Source organism: Parus major, chromosome 1 (assembly GCF_001522545.3).
Source record: "Parus major isolate Abel chromosome 1, Parus_major1.1, whole genome shotgun sequence".
Classification (NCBI taxonomy): Eukaryota; Metazoa; Chordata; class Aves; order Passeriformes; family Paridae; genus Parus; species Parus major.
The window spans coordinates 93,081,674-93,105,840 of NC_031768.1; the positions used below are offsets into that span (position 1 = coordinate 93,081,674).

At 40.5% G+C, this 24,167-nt stretch overlaps 1 protein-coding gene across 1 annotated transcript; it reads left to right on the forward strand.

Annotated features, from left to right (window-relative positions):
- The first annotated feature begins 3,135 nt into the window (after positions 1-3,135).
- Positions 3,136-23,000, forward strand: CCDC80 (coiled-coil domain containing 80). The gene is made up of 8 exons (XM_015637752.2): positions 3,136-3,770; positions 4,159-6,059; positions 10,155-10,311; positions 14,199-14,335; positions 14,976-15,124; positions 18,341-18,444; positions 20,013-20,093; positions 21,679-23,000. The coding sequence occupies exons 2-8, from the start codon at positions 4,167-4,169 to the stop codon at positions 22,023-22,025; spliced, it is 2,868 nt and encodes a 955-aa protein (XP_015493238.1). The 5' UTR covers positions 3,136-3,770; positions 4,159-4,166; the 3' UTR covers positions 22,026-23,000.
- Positions 23,001-24,167: the final 1,167 nt, after the last annotated feature.

The following is a 24,167-nucleotide window of genomic DNA, read 5'->3' on the forward strand; positions in this document are numbered from 1 at the left end:
TTGACTCCTTTCACCTTCCTTGGGAGTAGCTTCTCCCACACTCTCTGGAGGATTGCCTTGAAGTCTACTTAAAGGAAAGTTCTCAGTTGGCCCTCTGGCTGTCTCCGTCTTGCTGCTACCTTATTTCTCCAGGTTTTGAAGGACTGAGAAAGAATCCTAGTTCACAGGGTAGTTGACTTTCGTATTAATTCTTTATCAGCTGAAATAATGTAGTTGTGTGCACATTCCTTGACATATTTGATACATTTAAGTCTGATACCTAAAGCAGAGTATAAAAGGACTTGCAGTACTGTCATCCTTAAACAGATATATAATTTCCCGTTGTGGACATAGCATTAACTTTCAGTTCCTCATTAAAAGCACTCTAAGGCATACAGGTTTTGTACATTGCATTCCACCTTTCTCAAACTTCTCATTTAAGTTCAGTGGGCTACAGAATTAATTTCATTAAGCCTCCAAGGAGCTGCACTTTTCAGGGGTGGGTGTCATTTTGATCTCAGATTTTCCATGTAGAGGCATCCAGGGAGATTTCATTCCATCCTTTTGTGATTACTTCCAGTTCAGCCAAGAGGTCTCTTAAAGCCTTGATTTGAAGACTAAGCCAGAGAAAACAGCTACATTCTTGAGCAAATTATCCCAGGGTTAACTAAGACAATTAGTAAAAATTTAATGTAATTGCAATTACTTCAAGTCTGCATTCAGCAAGATTTAATTCCTAATCATTTGTTATCCTTCTTCCTTCCTCTGCTGGATTAAAAAGCAATTTATTTGCAGATGTCTCTTTGCTGTGTATGCATGAGAAGATCATGAACAATGTGTGGCTGTGCCTTCCACATAGTTAATTCCCCACCTCCCTTTCAGTAGGATCATATCCAGCTATCACATCACTTTTTGAACCCTTTGCAATCCTTTTGAAAAGCCTGATGCGTACAACATAAATCACATTATTGACCCTACATATGACTTTCCAACTTTTCATTGGGCTGCTGGCAGGCTTTCTCCTTGCTGCAATATCACACCAAAAGCCTATTTCCAGGGACTTATACACAATGACCTTTAAGTCTTTTACTGAATAGCTGCCTTCAAGTATATTGTTCTACATCTTATGAATGTTTTATGTCTTAATTTTTTCTTCTTGCTGTAAAACATTGCAGTGGCCCTTTAAAATATGTGTTCACTTTACTAGGAGTCCCCTGTTGGCCCTTTACTTTACTTTAGAAAGTAAAAAATATTTACTTTCTAAGAAATTTTGATGTCAAATATTTGCAGCAATCATTTCAATTTTCTTCCTCACCTTGGACAAAGGCACTATCAAACATCAGCCTTGAGAAAAACCCCATAGTTGCATGTTTTCTTGTGTTCTAGATCCTCCTTACACCTGCCTTACAACCTATCATCTTCCTTGACCTGCCACCCTTTGACACATTTAAAGCAGATTCTGTAGCATGCTGCTTCTTCAATCAGGTTGGGAAAGCAAAGGAAAGTCCTCACAGAAGTTCTTCAGCGTATCTATAATTGGATAGGATAGATCAGCAAAGCTAATATGGAAATCTGTTTCTTTCCTCTGCTGTCATGTACTAAGCGTATTTTCCTTGGCATCACTAGACTTGTGCAGATGAGTGATGTTTTGCCTCTGTGTGGTTTCAGATTATTACCAAACTAAGAAAACTGAGGAAGTTTAATTTTTTTAATTTATTTACCTCAAATCAAATACTTGGCTTCAGCGCTTTAGGGTCACTTCTTTTTAAAATCTTTGTAATGAAACTGGATGAATTGAAATGAAAACCTCATTTTTATTTACAGTCTGTTTAAAATCTTGTCATGAAACATGGTAATTTTTAATGACATTTTTTCCTAGTCAAGATAAATAAACCAGCAGGCTTGACACTAATTTAAGTGGAAAATGTTACCCACCCTTACTTCACAGAACTCCAGCTTTGTGATTCCTGTGAGAAGTACAGTCCCTTTAGTTCCCAGTGAATGCAGGATGTGATATTTTGGGAAAGGCTGAGCATTTTTTGCCCGCAGGTTAATATGAGCACAGGCATTCAGCATTCTCCCCTACCTCCAGGGAAAACCACTGGTCACAAAACACAAACTGAATGCACATTAACAAAATCACTACTAATGTTTATCAGTGCATTTGAAAACTTACATAAAAACTAAGAAAGTAAGAAAGAAAAAAAGGAAAGGTTTCTTCTTTGAAACATTAACTTCAAGGAAAGTAGAAGGTGCACCTTCACCTCCAGACAATGTAACTGAGATCAAATCCAGTGTGTTATCACAGACATGTAACAGCATCCCTGTTAATAAGCAAAATATTGGAAAACAGTTAAGGTAGTATTAAGGTCTTGGATATTTTTAGGTGTTACCCATCAGCTACAATTAAGTGGTGTTTTACACTGAAGGTGCTCGGCACACTGAAGCCAGTGTGAATCTGCTAAAGACCAGGTGTTGCCAGCAAAGCTGTGCCAGTTTACGTCAGCTCGATAGAATGGTGTCATTTACACCACGAAGGGAGAGCAAAGGACATGACCCTGCCTTTACCCTTGTCTCTGTAGGTATTTTTGTACCTTTTCTCTTTTTTCTTTTTCCATTGCTGGTGCACATTCATGGGAAATAGATATGACTCTAATTTTAGTACAATAGTAAACAGATGGGTCTCTTTAAAAGCTACAAATTAACAAAGAGTCATGTCCATATAATGTCTGAGGAAACAATACATACATGAGGAAAGAGACATACATGAGGACCTGAAAGAGAAACTGGCTGGAAAGTGAAGAAAAAAATTGGATTTCACTGAGGAACTCCCAGAAAACAATTAAAAAAAAAAAAAAACAAGGGGAAAGACAAGGCAGAAATAACAAGGTTTAAAATAATAATTCTTAAATACCAGAGCTGTTATTGAGACTGATGGAAAAACATACTTTTTTATCCAGTGTCAGTTTGGTGGGAGGAAAGAAAAAGCTGAAGTCAGAGAACACCAGAGAGCTGGGATATGTGAAGGAAAGAGTTAAGGCTGGAGTCACCCTCTCTGAAGTGCTCTGTGATGCTGTGCAGTGTTTCAACCCCCAGAGCCTTCCTCCTCCTCCCTCGCTGTGTCGGAGTGGGGAGGAGGCGGGTTCTGCTGAGCTGTTAAATCCTGAGTGAAGTTTCCCCCATTTCCAGTGGCCACCGTTGTCTGAGGCTGGTTCAGAGCAGGGCTGGGGTTGCCCTGACATTTCTGGGATCGCGGCCAGCCAAGAAGAAAAAAAGACGAGTGTTTTACAATTTGCTTTTGTCAAAGTGTGGAGAAGGGGGAAAAGGAAGCGTCCTTTCTTTTTTTTTCAGCATCACATTCCTGTGTTTTTCTTCAGCCTGGAAAATATATTAGTGCTGGTGCTTTCCTCTCTGGAAACAAAGGAGCTAAACGGGACTGAGGAAGCAAGGAGTGGGAAGGAGGTTTGGGAAGTTTAAAAGAGAGACTTGGAGCAGCCAGAAGTTCCCTTTCCTTAAATGAAATCCTTGCCTGTGTGGGTAACCGGTACAGCAAAATTCCAGACCTGCAGGTAAATGGAGAAGCAGAGATCACAAAGGAAATTTCCGCTAACCTCATCCCGCCGGTCAAGAAGGTGAAGAAGAAAGTTAAAAGACACGCAACAGGCTCTGTGACCTGTTGGGCTGCGTAAAGATAAATCACTGAACAACAGTAAAGCTGAATGGCATTAGTCTCCTTTTAAAGGAAAAAAGACGTGAAAATTCGTCTCTGGCAGGGGAACTTCCCTGAGAGTGTAAGTTTCAAGTCAAATTCTTGTCTTTCTGCTCTGTGTACGGAACCCTCGCTCAGTGTGTGTTTGCATGTGTGTATAGTGAGAGTGTGAGAGAAATGGGGAGAGTGAGAGACAGAGAGAAGGATGCAGATCACGGTGTCGTTTTAGATAGACAGTATCGTGTTACAGAAGGATGATCTCATTTCTTCGTAAAGTGATCCATTCTGTGTTTTTCCAAAAATAACTGTAAAACTTACAGAGTCACTAGGGCAGGTCTGAGGTGTAATCAAGCATTTATAAATCACACAAAATAGCCAGCCTGTGCTTTGCATTTTTAATCACTTGGGCAAGTTATCATCATACTGTTAACATCTAATTTTTCTCCTTCTCCTCCCCCCACCCAACACAGATTGCACAATGAACTGGAGGCCAGCTCTCAGCTTAGCCCTGCTGTGGGCAGCATGGTTAGTGTGTGGCTCTGAGAAGCTGGAGAGGCTAGTGGAAAGAGGGAGCCATGGAGTTAGGAAAGTGCCTCTGGCTTACAGGGCTTCAAGCAGCCTCCTGAGAAGGTCTGGAGCATCCCTAAGGAATTCAAGCCCAAATCCTCAACACCCTGTCACCAAGAGGGATTCTTCAGCATCTCCAAAGCCACCTGCCAACCTCCTGCAAGGGGAAGCACGTTCCCAGGCCAGGGGCACAGGGACCAGAATGAGATTGGTACAGAGACTCACAGCTGCAGCCAAATACCCCAAGTCTGAGATGATTAAGGATGAAGGGATATCCTCTGCCACCCAGTCACGAGTGGTACGTTTCCCTTCAGGGTCAAGTTCTCCCAATGTCCTGGCCAGCTTTGCTGGGAAAAATCGGGTGTGGGTCATTTCTGCCCCCCATGCCTCTGAGGGCTACTACCGGCTCATGATGAGCCTGCTGAAAAATGATGTTTACTGTGAATTGGCTGAGAGGCACATCCAGCAGATTGTGTTGTTCCATGAAGAAGGGGAAGAAGGGGGAAAAGTTAGAAGGATAACCAATGAAGGAAAAATCCTGGAACAGCCACTAGATCCTGCCCTCATCCCTAAGCTCATGAGCTTTCTGAAACTGGAAAAAGGGAAATTTGGCATGGTACTGTTGAAGAAAACCCTGCAAGTGGAGGAAAGGTATCCTTACCCAGTCAGGCTGGAGGCCATGTATGAAGTCATTGATCAGAACCCCATCAGAAAAATTGAGAAGATGAGGCAGAAGGGCTTCATCCAGACATGCAAAGCAGCTGGGGTGGAGGGGCAAGTGGTTGAGGAAGGCAATAATGGGGGGACCATGCAGTCTATCCCCAGCAGTGAACATGTCCAGGTGTCAGCAAGGAAGGAGGACCCAAGGAAGAGCAATAATCAGCCAACAAGGACCAAAACAGTGAGGAAACCAATGACAACCACAGTGGCCACTCCTCTACCTACAGTAAGGACCACTACCCTCCCTCCCACCACCACAACTACTCGTGCTACCACCCATGCAGTGACAACAGCCAGCCGGTCTACAACAACAACTACACTGCTCCCCAGCACACAGAGGACCTGGACCATGAAGTCACATTCCACCACAGAGTACCACAGGCTGCCAGTAGCCCCTGATGCCACCACACCACGAGTCACAGCCTCTGAGGACTTCTACTCTCCTGTGTGGAAAACAAACCGGAGGGACCGACTGCGCGGCCACCAAGAGAAACAAGTGGCAGCCACACGGAAACCAAACAAGGCTGCCAGCTATGATAGTTTCACAGAAGTTCCAACAGCTCCCTCAGTGCACTATACAAAGGCAAATGTGGGTAGGTTTAAAGATAACAGAACTGACAGAAAGGACTATAACCACAGGGACCTGAATGTCACACCTGGGCAACACAAACCAACTAAGAGTAAACCACCAAAAAAGAAGACCCAAGCAAAGATACTCAGTAATGAGTATGAAGATAAATATGACCCAAGCAAACCTGCTAGTTCCCATTTAGAGGAACAGTTTGCAGCAGGAAATATTCCCCCAAAGAAAGGAAAAGAATCAAAGAAGCATGATCGAATAGATAAACCTGAGAAGAAAAAGAAGAAGGACAGATCTGACAAGCAGCAGAAGAGTGAGAAGCAGTCCAAGAAGATCAAAGCTGAAAAAAAGAGCAAGCAGGACAAAGACCGCAGTAAGAAGAAGAAGGGAAGCAGGACTGAGAATGAGGATTTTCCTAAGTCCAACAAGAAGACTTTCCTACAGCCTCCCAGGAAATCAGCAACTAACCTCCTGGAATATTTTGAAGGCAAGAGGAGGCTCATTGTAAGTAATCCATTCATCTGAATTTTAATACCTAAATGAAGTTGAATCTCCCTCGTAGGAATATGTGGAACTGTAAGTTTAAAGTGGGTTTGCATTACTCTTTTTTGGTGCTTTTGTCTTAAGAGATAAAATTTGTAGACCCAAATAATTGTTTCCAACAGGTTTCACAGCCTCATACTGGAAATCTTACATGCAGTGTAAAAATCAGTCATCCAGAGATTAGGATAAAACCTAGATAAAACTCCCAGCCACTTCTATCAGCCACCATATAGCCATCAGATTATCTTGCTTCCAGTGGATATGTAGGTGTCAGGATCTGTATCATTAAGATCAATAAAATGAGGTTCCAGTGTGGATTACATCCATTCATCACCTTGGGGTACTTGCCAAAGTTACCACATTTCAGTGCTCTGCATGTCCTGCCAGCTGGCACACCTGCTTCATATTCGTGCTGGTGTCCTAAAGCTGGAAGAAAGCCAGGTGGCTTGGCACTACTTGTGTACATCTGACTGAGGATATGCACAAAGGCTTGTGATCAGATGCCCTGAGGGATGGGAATTTGGCATCAGATCTCCCAGACATCTTCAGAGATCCTGTGCAAACTTTATTTTGGTTTGGGATTTTCTCCTGCTGTTTGTATTAAACTGTAACACTCCAGTAAGTTTTCAAGCCTGAGAACTTCAGCATGGTCTGGAGTTACTTGTCCCCAGGTTTTATAGCACTGTATGTTTTTCCAACTACTTATAAAAACCACTTCACCTGGGACAGGAAACAGTTTTAGTTGTAGTGCAAATGTTTTTTCTGGCAGATGACACATATCCTGAAGGGTACACTTTGAAAAACAGTTATTTAAAAATATTCTTGTGAGAGCTGCTTTTTTGCAATTATCCTACTGCAAGCTGGTCTGTTTCACGGTTATTGTCCAATAGTTATTGTCACAAATGCCTTTGACTTTCATGCTCCATATTCCAGTACAAATAGCTAAAGTGCCAATCTAAGATGCCAAGTAAAGATTTCAACCATTGGAATGTAATGAATCATTCTGCTGATGATTCATGGCCCTGAAAACAAGGCAACTTTCTTCTTCCCATTCCCATTCTTCAAGATGTAAGGATTGTGTGGAGCTAGCACTAGAAGTGGAAAAAAGACATAAATTTGAAAAAATTGAACTTGACTGAATTTTGCAAATAAAGCCTATTAATTACTTGTTAACTAATATTTAGCTAAAACAGAAGCTCAGAGATAGAAACTATGTAGAAGTTGGGATCATTGAAATTTGGTCTCAGTGTTGCAGTTTCCAAGAATATATGTTAGCATCAGGATAAACATAAACAAACTTGAAAATAAGAGAGCCAAAAGTAAAGCTCACAGATGTCAGACTGCTAATTCGTAACACTACCACAGTCCTGGCAACTAAAAGGATTGTCTGAAATTTGAACCTTCTGATACTGGGCCACCTCACAGCTGGATCTCTGAGAAAAGAGTTGCACAATCTCAGGTTATCAGGCCAGAAATCACGGAAGACAAATGATTGTGCCATGCTGCACCTTACTTTTCCAGTATCTAATAAAATCCTCAACCTCCCTATTCTGAAGCTCCCTGAGGAATAGGTTTTGTTCAGTTATTAGCAAAAGCAGTGGCTGAACTGTATTTTCTCATTGCCACACACAGCACATGCAGAAAACAAAGAACTTCTCAAACCTCTTTGAATCCACACGTGCCTATTTGCATTCCTTCCAATCAAACTGTTCATTTCCCTTAGGGGAACAATCCTGAATCTCTCAATTCCCTCTCTAGAGAATTAGCCCACATTGCTGCAGAAGCAGCTCTATCCAAGTTGGTCCCTATTGCTTTGCTGTATTTTTGTCTTTCAAACTAGCTTCCAAGGACATTATTCCAGTCCATTTCCAAACACCTTTTAACAAGGACAAGGGGTTTAAAGTTCTACATCATTAACAATTTCAGATTTCAGTGTGAATTTCAAACATCTGGAATTTTGAAGTCTATTCCAGGTTGAGTGCAATTAATGACAAATATAGGTCCCAGGTGCAGAAACTGAAAAAACATATGGGTTTTGAGTCAAACAGCCTCACCTCTCTATAGTGAGGCTTTTATTGCAGTCTTGAAAATGTTGAGAAATTTTGGCCTTGTGAATTTGGGTTTTTTGTTTATTTCCCTGTGGTGATGAAATGCCAACTGACAGTTTATTTGTAACACTCCATATATACCCACATCCACACACACACACACGCATGAATGCAAATGAAGAACAGGAAGATAATGAGAGGGCTGGAGCACCTCTCCTATGGAAACAGGATGAAAAAGTTGGGGTTGTTCACCCTGGAGAAGAAAAGGCTTCAGGGAGACCTTATAGCAGCCTTCCAGTACCTAAAGAGAGCTTATAAAAAAGAGGGAGTGATAGCTGTGGATGCTCTATCTCTGTAAGTGTCCAAGGCCAGGCTGGATGGGGCTTTGAACAACCTGGTCTAGTGGAAGGTGTCCCTGCCTCTGGCAGAAGGGCTGGAACAAGATGATCTTGAAGGTCCCTTCCCACCCACCCAAACCATCCTGTGATTCTGTGATGCAAACACTGATAGAGACAGTGCATATACAGCCTGGGTTAAAACAGACCTGGCACAAAGCTTTCATTGGAAATTTGCTTTTTCTACAAGGTTTGATGAAGCGGATCAGATTCAGGCTTGACTCTGCATTCCAGCCTATGACCTCCAAAACTAGGAGGAGACAATATAAACCAATGGTCTGTTTGTCATCTCAGTCTTCAAACCCTTCTCATGATCCTTTTTTTTTTATTTGAAGCATTTTTATATGCAATTTAAAAGCAATGCATTACATGCTGTACCCCAGAAACCAAATTATCTTTGTGTCTGTCACTCTCATTCACCTTTATGTCCCAAAGCTGCAGTCATGTCAGGGGCCTTTGCATAAATGAGAGGCAGATTTTATAAGCCCGGAAATGTTTTTACATTGATGAACTGGATTTATAAAGAGTGTACAGTAAAAATTAGCCTTCAGGCCCCACAAACTTCAGAAGGCAGCCAGAAGATTATCACTTCTGATACAGATTAAAGCATAAATTTATAATTGAAGGATTTTGCTGATTATTTGTGACCTTAAATCATAAAGCTCGAGTACATATTCCAGCTCCCTTTGTATTTGGGGGATCAGTGGCAGGTGCTTGATGGCAGTTCACTGCTGCCAGTTAGAATATTGCTAGAGCTGCAGCATTCCTATGCATCTTCTGCTGGAAACTGCTGCATAGGATCACTGAATGTTGTTACACACACCCCTTCCCTGGAATATTTTCATCTCAGTCACTAATGAAGGATCAGAGTCATGTGCTCTAAACATTTTAAAAATTAAATCTTTGCAATCCTTAGAAGGCTTTGAAGTAAGTACTGTAAAATGTAGAGCTTTTTATACTTTTGTTGTTGTAATTGTTCCTCCTTCTTTTCACCCACATCTGTGCCTTTGAACAAGTATAAGTCCCATAAGACATCGAAGTGGCTTAGAACAAAGAAAAGCAAAATCAGTCATTTTCAGATGAGGTCACAGTGGCCTTAGCAAGTCTTCAAGGTCTTCTTAGATGGCCATCAGTTACATAAGTACTCATATAGCCCTAGCTGTACTCACCCCTTGGCAGTCAAAACAGCCACAGGAGCCCTGCCTGGAGCATGGGATGAGAGCAGAGAGGCTGCCACGTTCCCAGGGCTCCCACTGTGAGTGAGTCATAGCACCACTGAAGGCTGTGAGGGAGGTGGTGCAACTGGCAGGGTAAGGGATAAAAGGAGACTATGTGGCTCTCTGTAAAATACAGTAATATTTCTTCTACCAGCATTGTGGTAGAATCAGCAGAGGAGCTGGTGTAACCAGCTGTACATGCTTCCAAAGGTTTTCCTGTAGCTGGCTGAATGTCTTTGGGTCAGGCCTGGGCATGAAGGTATACTCCAAACAGAATAACACCTTTATGTGAAAGAGAGCCCCGTTTGCAGACAGTGACTAGTTCTCCTCCAGTAAAATAATCACCTGCTTCATTCCTTATACTAAACAAACTCTTTTGTCTCTGCCACCAACCAGCTGATCACAACCCCCAAGGCGGACAACACCATGTACGTACAGCAGCGAGATGAGTATCTGGAGAGCTTCTGCAAGATGGCAACAAGGAAGATCTCAGTCATCACAATTTTCGGCACCATGAACAACAGCAGCATGAAAATTGACCACTTCCAGCTAGGTTCTTTTTCTTTTAATACTTTCTTTCCATCTCATAGGCACAATACAGACAGCAAAGGGAAAAATCACCTCACCTTGGGTCAAAATCTAAGACTATGCAGGACCTGAAAAGTAGCTCATTTAGACATATTTAGTGTCACCATTTTCATATTCAGAGTTTCCATTTAGACAGGTGACACTGAGCATCCATCTGTCTTAGGAAGCTTTGGAACAACTGCTGTCAGTGTTCAGGTCCTGAGGAAGCACCCACTAAAGCCAGTGAAAACCTGTCCTTCTGTAACAATAGTGGTTGGACAAAGACTTCAGGTTGCAGTCCAGCAAAGCACTTAAGCTTAGGTATCTCTTGAGTCACTGAACTATTGCATTTCTGTCTGTTTCTAAAGATTAACACCACTGTGAGAGCTTTGTTGGATGACGCCAAAGAAATACAAATATTCTACAGTTCTATACTGCAAATAGAATAAAAGCTTCTAATTTTGCTTACAAGTCCACCACATCTTTCCCCTTGAAGTTCATCTGGTTTTACCAAACTTTGGGAAAAGATGTGTGATGGAACAGAAAGCTCAGGACTTGACCAGCTGCAGGGTGTTTCAGGTCTGGCATATAAATGGCCAGAAGATCACAGATTGATGTCTGGCTTCCAGCTGTGCTTCTGCTGCTCTCAGAGGGACAGGATCTAGCCTTGTGTCCCTGAACGACAGTGAGTCACAAATCCTGCCAGACTGTCCATTTGTGCACCTCCTTGACAAATCTGGAGCAGTACAGGATTTTCCACATCAGGCCAAGGTTACTCAAGGTCACTTTACGTGTACCTAGATCCATCTGCCTGTCAGTGGACTGTTTAGGATTATATTTAGCTCCAGTCTGGCTAATATTCAGATATTCACTCTGACACAGACCATACTCTTTCAGCTTGTTCTAAACTTAACCGACATACAAACTTTCCCCAAACCACATAACTGTGTTTAACAGCTGAGTTCTCATAGGAGGAATTAAATGGTTGAAGAAAAACAGGAGATTTAGAAAGGTATAGGTTAAACTTTTCATGAAGTTCACCTTATAATTTTTCCCAAAACACCAAATCCTGAGCTTTATAGAAATACACACAATACAAATAAATAATACAAATATCTGTCTACCTCCCCTTCTCGTCCACCCTTCCTGTTTGTATGGCCTCTTCAAAGCTCACTCTCTGTGAACATCAGAGGCAGCAAAAGCTCCTAAGAAACCTTTTGTACACAGTATGTTTCTGTAGTGAGAAGCTTGAGCACCCAGCATGATGAGGTCTACTCAGAGTGCTGCATCTTGGGTCTGAAGTACAAAAGACATCAACAGAAAAGTCAACAGAAAAGAATTTTCACTGGAAATTTCAAACACATTTAGAAGTGGTGAATGAGTGAGTGGCACTGGTCGAGATTAGTTCGCAGTAAACCAAAGAGTATTTCCCACTTTCCCACTGGAATGACAAAAAGCTCAGTGTCACTGGAGAGGTCTTCTCTTCAGCCCAAGTTAGTAAATATGGTCTCTTTCCCCTATGGGAAAAGGGGCTTTAATCAGCTAAACATCAGCCCCTGGCTACCCATCCTATAATCAAAGCAATTACCTAATCTATTAGGCCACTGTACCGCTAAAGCAACCTGCTGGCCTTCTTTGTAACCTCATTGGAATTATTTCTAAAGATAACTAATTTTCCCAGACTGTCTAGCTGCCAAAGATTTGTGGAGAAATGTTTCTCCATTCTTTCAGAGATAAAGCAAAGAGAGCAAGGACTTTGCAGGAAGTAGCATAGTCTCAGCTCTGGTGGATCGTCATACGGATCTCAGATGTCCTTTATGAGGCAGAGGTCAGGGACAAGCAGTGACTTGGAAAGAGGCAATTAGATTAACTTCTTTTTTTTTCTCCACAGAAATAATTTCCAAGTTTGAAAAGCAGGTCAGTCTTTGTGACTTACTGTGGACTTATTTGGGACTATATTTTTCCTCGATACAGAATTTTTCTGCCTCACTCTGTAATTTAATTTTCTTTTCATTGTAAATTTTGAAAGAAAGTCTCGTAAAAAGGAGGCTCTAAAGGGCTAACTTCATATTGATATCTAGAGTTTAAAACAGAAGGGTGCCATAGGTCAGTTGGTCTAAGGTACTCCTTTATCTTAGCTGTTTTCCATCACATTTCACAATAAGAACGTTTGCATCCATCTGTCTCCATCTAGGCCAATGAGATAATCCTTGCTTTTAAACATGAACTTTTGGTCTATGTTCTTATGGTCACACTTGTCACTAGTAATGCATAAATCTCACTCATCAAGCACCTGATGCAAGATTTACATATATTTATGAAGTGAATAACCAATTAGCACATCCATCAATCCATCCAATCAAAAGTGAATATCATTGCTTGTTAATTCTTTATAAAACTTTCAACTGAGGTACATATAACAATGAAAAATCATATAAATTAGATATATAGCATGATAAGTATAACCAATATTTGCTGGCTCAGCTTTTTTTTGGTAAGCAGTGGGCTCAAGGTATGAAACCTAAAGATCAGATTCTAATTCAGACATTTGCCCAAAATTTTAATTCAGAAGTTTCATTCAGTCTATACACAGGATGGACCAACTGTAAAATTTGAATCAGATCAGTATGCTCCTTAAAAGCTACGTATGTTTAGAAAATGATTTAAAATGCTTTTCTGTATAATGACTGAAATCTTTCTTATTGCTGTGTCCTTAACTTGGATCAATTAATCACATCTCTATTTGACAAATAATTATGGAGCAAGGGACTGAAAAGCTGTACCTCTGGATTACACCTTGTGATGACCTGCTGTAGGTCACTTAAGCCATGGGATTTCTAAGTAAGGATATGAATGTAGCATTCATAGTGGTGTCACAGGGCATATGCAAGCAGTGTTTGCAGGGAGCTCTTGGTGCACAGGTAACATTCAATTTGGTGTGTGATTTAGCCTGTCCTTAGCTTTCCAGGCCTACAATTGAATATTGAGGCTTGTTTCAGCACTGCTGCAGTTGTATGGGGCTGTGCTGGATGCAACAGCTGAGGCTGTGCTGATGACACAGACTTTCAGGACTTGACTGCAATTCACTCTGGTTCCACAGGATGTAAGGAACCTCAGTACCTCCACAGGCTTCTCTTCAAATCTCAGTCTTCAGAAGTCTTTTTCTCATTGTTTCAGAATGCTTTCTTAGAATGGATCACTGAGTAGGTACAATTTGTACTCAAAAAGTAAGTTTTTGCCTGTCAGACTGCTAGAATCAGCAAGCAGAAGGAGGAGGGAGTGCCAAACTGGGGTATCTAGAGAGGTATGCTGCTAACACTGCAGCATTCAAGACAGTTTCTGATTTCTTGTAGTCACTAAATGTAAATTTTTAAGACTGGTAAGGTTAACTCTACTGTCCTGGCCAACCTCAAGGGGTTCTAGCTATATTTTACTGACCCAAATCACCTTTGTTGCCTCATTTGCACATGATGCACATTGTCAAAATTCATATTTTCAGTTACAGAAGTGGCTACATTTCAGAAGCTAGTGAAATGATTGGTACGTGCATATACATGTATAAGCATACTGAAAAAAATCTCAAAGATCTTCCCAGGAAAAAGCAATATTTTTCAAAAAACCATACAAATGATAAATACTGAAGTGTGTGAATCCTAGGATCCACTGATTTTCAAAGACTATTGGGATGGAAAACTAGACAGTTAAAAGTCTTATGAATGAAAATTTCACACACATGTTTTGTAATACATTGAATATGCAGCAGGAAGAGAGCTTCTAAGAAATGAATTTTCCCTTTTCCTTTGAGGCAAAATTAAAGGCAAAGTGCTGTGTGATTCCATGACTATTTTTATTTCTCCTTTGCTTCACATTAAGATAATGAAAAGCCCATGAAAGTGATAGAAGATGAAGATCTTGTGGACCAGCAGCTCATAAGTGAGTTGAGGAAAGAATATGGGATGACCTACAATGATTTCTTCATGGTGCTGACAGACACTGACATGAAGGTCAAGGTGAGGGTTTCAATTATTTGAACTCAGCTCTCTTGAAAGAAAATGCATTGAAAACATACTAAAAAAAAACTGAAAAACTTGGGAAATTATACTACACACTTGCATGTGAGGCACACAAGATACTGATGCAGGACCTGGTCATTGCTGGAGGACAAGCTAAAAACAGCAAGCAAAATTTTCAGAACATAGGTAGCTATCTTCATTTTCTTCACTTAGAGGAGTAAGGATCTCAGGAATTGTGTTTCTGCTGGAATGATGAGGAACAGAACCTTCCCACAGCTAACAGGGTTTTAATGTAGTACCTGACATTCTAAAACACAAAGTTTGGCTGCTCAACAGGATGACAGCACATCGCATAAGGACAATCCTCTAGCTGAATGGCCTTACAAAAGCATATAATAACTACAATGCCATGGCCTTATCACTTTGGGCAAATAGTGAAAATATGCCCCTCTCAAAGGGCAGTTTGACTGCAAAAACAATTATATTTTCCATAGTTTCTGATCTGTTTTAGGCCTTGTTGCCTGCATGCGAGTTAGAATACTTTTATTTCTAAATATCCTTCAGTGCTGTGATACAAGCAGAAAGGCTGCTAATATGAGCATCCTTATACCCACCTGTCTTGTTTTTTTCCTAACAGCAATACTATGAAGTACCCATAGCAATGAAGTCTGTGTTTGATTTGATTGACACCTTCCAATCACGAATTAAAGACATGGAAAGACAGAAAAAAGAGGGCATTGTCTGCAAAGAAGATAAGAAGCAATCCCTTGAGAGCTTCTTATCCAGGTATCACCTTCTGTTCTTATCTGCTGCAACTTCTAATTATCATTGTACTGGAAAAATACCCATGTATACAACTATTTCTAGGATTTTTAAATACAGGTTTCTCAAGTATTTACAATGTTAAGCAAATAGAGAGATGCAGTCAGAGCTGAATGCAGTCTTGTATAGAATGCTGAAAGACAGGAAGCATGTTTCCTGAGGAACTAATCTTCCTTGGACACTGATTTTCAATACCTCAGTTTCCCCATCATGGCATGGAGATAATAAAACCGATTTGCATTAGAAGAGCAAATAAGGATTAATTCACAGATGTTAGCTGCATGTATGAAACACAGTGTTTATGTGTTTTGATCATCAACCATCCCAATCTCATTAATCCCATTCTAATCCCTTTCATATAGTCCAAATAAGTTTAAATTCTCTCTAACTTCCTTCTTATCCTGCTTAATATAACAGTTTGTCTTTGCCAGTATTAGTCATGCATATTGTTAACGGTCTTCCAGATGTCTTTTGCAAAATGTTGGAGACCTTCTACAGAAAGACAATTTAGTTTATGCAATCTCTACATACTGTGTTATTACTCTACCCTGAGATCTAAATTCCAGGCAATAAATTTATCTGGACTGTGTTAATTCAGACCCACAGAAGAGCTGTGCAGCTACAGCCCTCTCTCAATGATCACAGGATAATTGACATGAAATTAGGGCTACCCTATCATTCTAGACCTTACTGTTACAACTGTATCTTCCTCACCTACTGTGAGAATGGGAATACACTGTTAATGCCAGATGGCTTTAAAAATAACTGAGGCAGCAAGATGGATTATGATGAGGAGGAAAGGAGCAACAAATAAATGAATAGGTTGTTGATACATTATTTTTTTTTAAAAAGTTCAATGGCCACTTCAACAGAAAGAGCACCTTCAAAAAGATCCACCCCACCCACTTCACCACCTCCTGTTTAGGTCCCAGTGATTCATCCTTGAGACCACCAAGAACCACCACAGTTTGGAAACAGCTGATCAGCACAAGAAAGAGCCTGTATACTGGAAAGGGACAGGCCCCAAATGCTTTCTTGCTTGGAAACAGCCGTAGTAATAAATACACATTAGAAAGCTGGGCACAAAAAATGCAGTGTTGCATCTATAAACAGAACTGCTGCTGCATAGAATGCATTTGTTGTCTTTGAAACAAGCATCAGGCTTTAAATATAGGGTGGACTTCTCTAACCACATTAGCTGGTCAGATTCCCAGTAAAATTAATTCCAGATTTGTCCAATATCATGTTCCCAGTTGAACAACAGCCTTGGCATCATCTCCCTGGTGTTGCTCCTTGCAGAGTTCAGTTGTAATAATGCTAATATTGTTCTTAAAAAACCTGCCTGGTGTGAAAGGAGACCATGAGAGCCAGAGCCAGCTTGCGTAATGCTTAAAAACAACACACAGGAGGAAGAAAACCTTGAGTTTGGGGGTGACTCCCCTCTAAAACCGAGATACTGGCTGTGCTGCTCTCTGGGCTCACACATCAGAACAGGATGCAAAACAGAAGAAAAAGAAAGGTTCCACACAAGGAAGAGTCTGGAAGATTTGTCAGGAGTATTGGTCCACAGCTTCTGATGTCAGAAATAAAGCAGAAATCTATACATTAATGTTGGCAAACTACTGTGAAGTGTGGTGAGTGTGAAGGACCAACAGAAATAATTTCTAAGATGTAGTCCCAGATAAGCACACCAAGTGCTCCTGGGGCAGGGGAATAAACAGCTTGAATGGCTTTCAACACTTTTCAGCTCTGTGTAACTCCAAAGGAGATATTAAAAAAAAAAAAATAGAAAGATATACAAAAGCATCTTAAAGTGACTCACAGATTTTCCCTAGGCAAAATGTGATCCAATGGCCACATTCTCACTCACAGTTGGTAGGTATCCAGCTGTTTTTCTATACAAAAGAGCACAAACAGTATTTTGTCCCCATTTTCAGAATAATGATGCAGAATTTCCCTCCTTTTCTTCACATCACATATGTGATCCTTATTGCTTCTCATTCCTATTCACTTAACTGTACACATACATTCATGTCTCTTTGCTGTTCCTCCTGAGAAAGAAGAAAATCGAGGAGGTTTGCTTTTCAAGGATTTACTTCTCTAATTGTAAAAAAAATAAATCAGTATCAATCAACAAGCAAAGACCTCAGCATGCCCTGCACTTCTAGCAACTTCTTCTCTGACTTTGAGCAAGTCCCACCATATCTTCAGCTTCTCTTAAGTGAAGAAGAATTGACATTTTGCATTAGCCTTCATTTTGAGATCTTCACATGGTAAAGCAGAAAAGCAGGCTATTATTATAACAGAGTAACATCTGTGTCCATTTAAAAGATCATTTCCTGCTGTAAAAATATCTCTGCAGCTTTGCAAATTCCTATAAATCTGATTTATTTAGATTAAGTGGAGAAGTACCTATATTCAAAAAACAAGTTGTTGAGAGAGTATTAAAAACCTCTAGAATTAGAGTTTTTAAAGATTTCAGATGTCCTTATGGCACTGCCTTTCCTGGACAGGAAAGGCAGGAGATCCTTATGCAAAATCTTGGGTAGATGGTGCAGCCCCTATTAAAGAAAGATTGCAAGGTTTATCTTATAGCCCCATATATGCCTTATACAGCCACAGGCTGACACAAACACACACTTACAAACAAGCTCAGATTTAAAGCCATATTGAAGGTATTTTGAGCAAACGTGGTGCAGGAAAGAAAAAAAGAGGTCAGTGATTATTTACACAGAAGTATGAGTTATGTCTGAAATGAAGATACACCCTAATTCTCAGACAGCCCTTGGACTGCAAAATAACTGTGCAGTTCCAGCAGTGGTGAATGACGCAAAAGCTAAATGCCTAGTGAGGAATTCCACAGGAATCCTTCTCTCTTGCATATACACTTCTCAGCACTGCTGTAACTACTGAAGGGGCTTTGAGAAAAGATCATAAACTTTGAAGTGTTTGTTTGGTGAAGCAGCAGCACTGCAAGTGTTTCTTTGAAAGTTTTGGAGCTGTAAAATTCAAAACAAGCTTTATCCTCTCCCAGTGATAGACAGAACTGGGAAGATTTCCCATCCAGCTGTTACTTAGAAGTTGTGAGAGATATGACATATCTCAGCCTACAGTGAACAGAAATGCTAATAGGACTCCAGTCACATGTCATGACCATGCCTGGCCACACTCTCTTTTCAGGTTCCGATGGAGAAGGCGGCTGGTGGTGATCTCTGCTCCCAGTGATGAAGATTGGGCTTATTCCCAGCAGCTTGCTGCTCTCAGTGGACAAGCCTGCAATTTTGGTGAGTCAAAAAGAATTGTAGTCTTGCTCCCCCAAACCACATCCTTCCTGGTGATGTGATAGATTCCTTTGCTCAAGTTTGAACCTGGACAGTCTGAGGAGTCTGACAACTGAAAATTTTCCTCCAGATGCAAATGGAAGATTGTGCTAAGTAGGCAGTATAGCACAGTGGCAGCTAAGACAGCTAAACAAAGTGTTCCCTGGAATAATTTTTGAAACATTACACTAATGTAGCAGAAAGTGCTAGCACTCCAAAGTTTCTCTTCAGGCTTGTAATTCAGGAGAGTAATAGTTGTTTTGAGGTTCTTTTGTACTGCACAACTTAACAACACAAGGAAATGCTTTGGTAAGAGTAGATCCTTTAAGATCCAACTGAGAACTGGGGCAGGCATCAGGGAGATGCACGGACATCAGGGTTTTTTTTCTTCTCCTTACTGCTTCATTGCAAAAATCTGTAAAAATATTAATGGAATCCATTTCCATCCAATAAAATACCTCATAACTAGGTACTTAAGATCCACCTACATAGTCAGGGTTCCTCCAGGAGACAACTAAGGGCAAGACCCAGAGGCACTCTTCTGTTTTCTTGTCATTCCATGACAAGAAAATTTAATTTAAGGCTTTCTCCTTATGTTCCTAGCAATGCTAGATTTGACTCCTTCAACAGAATGAAACAGGTCCCTTTCAACAGCTGCTATTTCTATGCATTTAAATTCCATCAGAAGGGAGATCTGTACAGTGTGATTGTTCATTCATAATCACCTGGCTTTCATTCAGAGCATCAGCACCATCTCATTGGAAAAGTACTAAAGTAAACTGCATGGGCCACTGCAAAATGCTTTCTGAAGAATAAAATATAGTCAAAACAGTTGAGTGTCCCCACCCTTTGGTAGGGACAACTTGAACATGATCCAGTAAGTTTCTAAAGCATCTGTCAATGGGTGTTTTAACTAAGTGGCATGTTTCCAAGCATCTCACCTCCAAGTTATAAAAGCAGCTACATCAAAGATGTAACTAAAACAATAGATTGTACTGACTCATGTTACATGAAGAGTTTTTGCTATCCCTAAGGTCTTTCTTCAAAGCAGAGGCAACAGTCCAAGCCTCTGTGCAGATCAAATGGAAGAAGTGAGTATCTTTCATAAGCTATTCCCTGCAGTCATTCAGAGTTTAACTGGCATAGGTTATATTGCCTCTAAATAGTTTTTTGCTGTATGTGTAAGTAAAAGCTTCTCTAGTGAAGAAAACAGTGTGGGAAGATTCTGGAGTTGAAGAATGGCCTCTGTAATTTACTGGTGTATCCCTATGCTAGAGAACCACATCACCATGCTGCTGGCCTTGGAACAGCTTTATGCAACTGATATCACATTTACTCAACACATCAGCTTATCCTGTTTGGGACAGGTGATGTGACTGGCAGGGACTCCATAGAAATCAGTAACTCTCCTGGAGGGCTGGCTGAAACTGGACCCTTACTTAGCAATCACAGACCTGGCTGATCAAACTGAAATCTGACCAAAGATAAGCACAAAGATCTGGTCTGACCCAAAACCTTCATTTCCTCCACAGGTCTGCGCCACATAACTATCCTCAAATTGCTAGGAGTTGGAGAAGATATTGGAGGTGTCTTAGAGTTGTATCCAATTAATGGTAAGTGACTGTTTCCAGTTTCTTCAGTATTACCCATGAAAGGCATTATACAGTGCTGATTAGTTCTTTGCTGTAATTTCTTTAGAGGGATGAGTATGACTGTTTTCCTCTTTTGTTTCTTCTAAGAAATAAGATGACACAAAAGAAAACAAAAGCTTTCTTGGTGCTTCTGGACTAAACATTATATATTATATTATATTTCTTCAGGACAGAAAAGAACAAATATCTGAAATTTATCTCACATTTTGATTTCCCGCCGAAGCTTACAGTCCCCAGTACACTCTTCTTCTAGCCTTGCTGTCAGAGACAGGGATGTTTGTGCCTTTTTACATGCTTAAGAGTTTGCAGGGCTAATCGAACACACACTCAACAGATTCTCCTCTATGGATCCCTCATTTATATTCATAGAATGTCTTGGAGTGAATAGGACCCCTTGAAGATGATCAAGTTCCAACCCCCTGCCATGGGCTAGAATATGTTTCACTTCATCAGATTGCTCAAAGTCCCATCTAACCTATCCTTGACCACTTCCAGAGACAGAGCATCCATATGGGCAACCTGTTCCTGGGTCACACCACCCATACCCTAAAAAACCCCTTCCTTCAATCTAAATTTACTCTCTTTCTGTGTGAAATTAATACCCTTTGTTCTGACTCTGGGCCCTGGTAAAAAGTCTTTCTCCATCTTTCTTATAAACTCTCTTTAGTATTCCACTTGCATCCCGGCTCTTTCAGGCAGATCCTTGAGAGAGTCCCATTGTCAAATGCTGCAGGCTCCTCTACTAACTAATCCAAACAACTGCCTCCATCAGTGGAGGAACAAAGACAGAAAGCAGCTTATTTATCCCAACTGTACTCCAACTCATGCTCTGTGCATGAAAGCATTCTAGTCCTTCTACAGCACAGGAACATTAAGTCTGTAAGCCACCATGTAAGAGTCCTGTTGCCAAGCCAGCTGTGTAAATATGTGCCCACACTGATCTCAATTGTCTTACAGTTTCTACTCATTCACCCAACACAGACTTCACACATCTGGAGTTCATCAGATTCACCCTAGAACATGTACCTTGAAGAGGAAATGACATCTACCACATCCCACACCTCACATATTATGACAGTTCAAGAGTGAGGCTCTATAGGCTCTTGCAATTCTTCTATCACACTTCAATTCCTGTAATTTTTTTTCACTGTTACTGTTTTTCACATATGCCTTCTGCAATACATAGCTGGTGACCCAAGCTGCAAAGACATCAAAGAAGTTCATGGATTTTGGGTGACAAAAAGATATACCACACTACAGTAGCTTCAGAAGAATACGAGAATAGGATAAGTACATAGATAATAATCTATGAATAAGAAAATAAGGACAAGTTCACTAAACTTTAAAAAGCTGTTAAAAATACATCTTCAGTTCACAGTTATTTCATTTCAGATCCAGGAAATGGATCTGAACTTGCAAATTACAATAATTTTACATTGCCAACTCTTGGGTATATCCCATCTCCTGCTGCTAATTTTTTTACCTAGAAATCATCATCATCACCTCAACAAAACATTAATGCTGATTTTATGTGATCACTTTCTAGGCAGCTCAACTGTAGACCGAGAAGACATCCCGGCTAATTTGGTGAAAGACATTCGGAATTATTTCCAAATTAGCCCAGAATATTTCTCCATGCTTCTAGTGGGGAAAGACGGCAACGTCAAATCCTGGTATCCTTCTCCAATGTGGTCTATGGCAATTGTGTATGACCTGATAGATTCCATGCAGCTCCGGCGCCAGGAAATGACAATCCAGCAGTCACTGGGCATGCAGTGCCCTGATGATGAGTATGGTGGGTATGGCTACCACAGCTACCACCAGGGCTACCAAGAAGGTTACCAAGACGACTACCGTCACCACGGAAGTTACCACCATGGATATCCGTACTGAACAGAGCGACTGAGCCTCTGGCTGCCCCCGTGTCTGTCTTCCCATAGCTATCCAAGCAATAGGTGGCCAATTGCAGAAAATCCTCCCAGGCCACCTAGATAGCCATGCCTCATTCTTCTTCTGTTCAATCAAGGGACTTTGGTAATTTGCCTTCTCAAAAAATGCAGAAGCCTTTACAGTGAAGCAATTCAAACCAGTAGTATTGAAGCTTTAAACAATAAAGACTCCTTTATATTTTTTAACCTTTATAAACAAAGGCCATCAGCAGGTGCTGTTTGTATTAAAACCAAACAAAAAAAACCCATAGCCCCAGCCCATGGGCACTACAGTAGGGCAGGAAACAAAGTGTCCAACAATGTGCTTTTTACTACTTTTTCTAAGGAAAAAAAAAAAAAAGTATATTTATTGGAAAGAGAGATTTCATTATGCTTATGAAGAGAAACAAAGAACCACACTTTGGGTCTCTCCCAGAAAAGGAAAATTTAAGAAAGGACCATGGGGCATACTCTTTAATAATAACAGTAATAAATCTTTTTGAAACACCATGTTTAAAAAGACAGTGCATTACCATTGTAATTAGCTCACTTTATAAATGAAAATAAGATTTATGGCTATGGCAGAACTTGCTCCAATACAATACAATGTAAAGTTCTTAAGTACAAAGCTTACTGCATGGCTGTTTATTCTTTCAGTTGGGGTCCCTGTTCTCTTAGATCCCACCCACCTCATTGTTAAATCCAAATTAATGATAGCTAAGTGGAAACACCAACCAGGGTTAGCACTGTCTGAAATACAGAAATCTGAAAAGCATTATTTTCATCCGAAAAAAAAAATCTCATTCAAGTATATTTTCAATGAGTTGTAACTAGCTCTCTATAATAATGCTTTTAATTAAACTGTTACTCTAAATTTCAAATTTTCTTTTACCTCTTATTCTCATACCCTCCCCTATAAAAGTAATCTGGATTAAATGTTTATAAAGTATTTGAAATTAATTTAATCTGCTAAACCATTAGAAACTCTATTTCTGCCACATTTTCAGAAATGGTTTTTTAGTCCCTTCTCATTGAAGTCTTTGGGCATTGGAGCTGTAGCACTGCCCTACCCTACTGAAACCAGTGGTAGGAACTGCATGCATAGCCATGCTTTCAACACATTTGGGTTAGATTTCTAAATATTAAATATGCAACAGAAAGATTATGGAATATCTTTAAGTGAAGATACGTGTCAGCCTTTATCATGGCACATTGGCCACTTCTGATGTCAAAGGTGTGCCTGACCAGTCACATTTCTTTTTACAATCCATTATGTGGGTGCACATCACATAGATGCACACAACAGGACACACGTACTGGGTATTGCCATCAAAGAAGTAGCACAGGAACAGGGAGAAGCTACAGCTCTAAGCTGGCCAGAGCATGCTCTGCGTTTTGACTTCTGACATTTTCCTGATTTTCTTTTCCCCAGATGAAAACAAAACTGGCTAAAGCAACAAGTTCACTCAAAACCAGATGCTTTCTTTAGAAACTTAAGTCACAAAAGGTCAGGCATTAATTGCCCTTCTTTCTGAATGTCAAAAAGGCAGGCAGATGGTCACAAGACCTTAGTTTTACAAACCTGGTCACTCTCTGGGGCAGGCTGCTCTCCCTGTCACAAGGTCTAGTTAGTGCAGGGTACAGCTCCTGACTTACCTTTCTCAGGTGACTGGACCTAACTGGGGGAAGGCATTTGACAGAATGATTTTGAGAGGACAGCTGTCTGCAGACAACTTCTGAGCTCTCAGTGATGATAGCACTTCCACAGGTGAAAGCAATTGACAGAGAAATTCAAAAAGCCAAAGAGAATCACAAGATGGAAGGATTTCTAGAAGAAAATGGAGTGTCCTGTAGCTCACTTTTAGAAAACAAGAGTTCATTGAATCACTGTATCAAGGTCAGCTGCCTAACTTTCCTTACCTAAAGCAACAGCAGAGAAAAGTATACCAGATGCCTAACAGGCACCTCCTGTAGGCAGAAAGAAAAACACCCTTGGGGCATTTTCTTTCAGGTGTTCCTTTAAGCTTTCCTGTAATCTTGTTTTTATGTAAAGTCTTTAAATGAAAGCCCTTTTAACTCACACTACAGATCACATAAATTAAATGTC

What these genes read in the sequence shown, in the direction of transcription:
- CCDC80 (XM_015637752.2), top strand. Translation starts at nt 4,167, where the DNA reads ATGAACTGGAGGCCAGCTCTCAGCTTAGCCCTGCTGTGGGCAGCATGG. An exon ending in CTTGAGAGCTTCTTATCCAG is followed by an intron (nt 15,125 to 18,340) that starts GTATCACCTTCT and finishes CTCTCTTTTCAG; the next exon opens with GTTCCGATGGAGAAGGCGGC. An exon ending in AGAGTTGTATCCAATTAATG is followed by an intron (nt 20,094 to 21,678) that starts GTAAGTGACTGT and finishes ATCACTTTCTAG; the next exon opens with GCAGCTCAACTGTAGACCGA.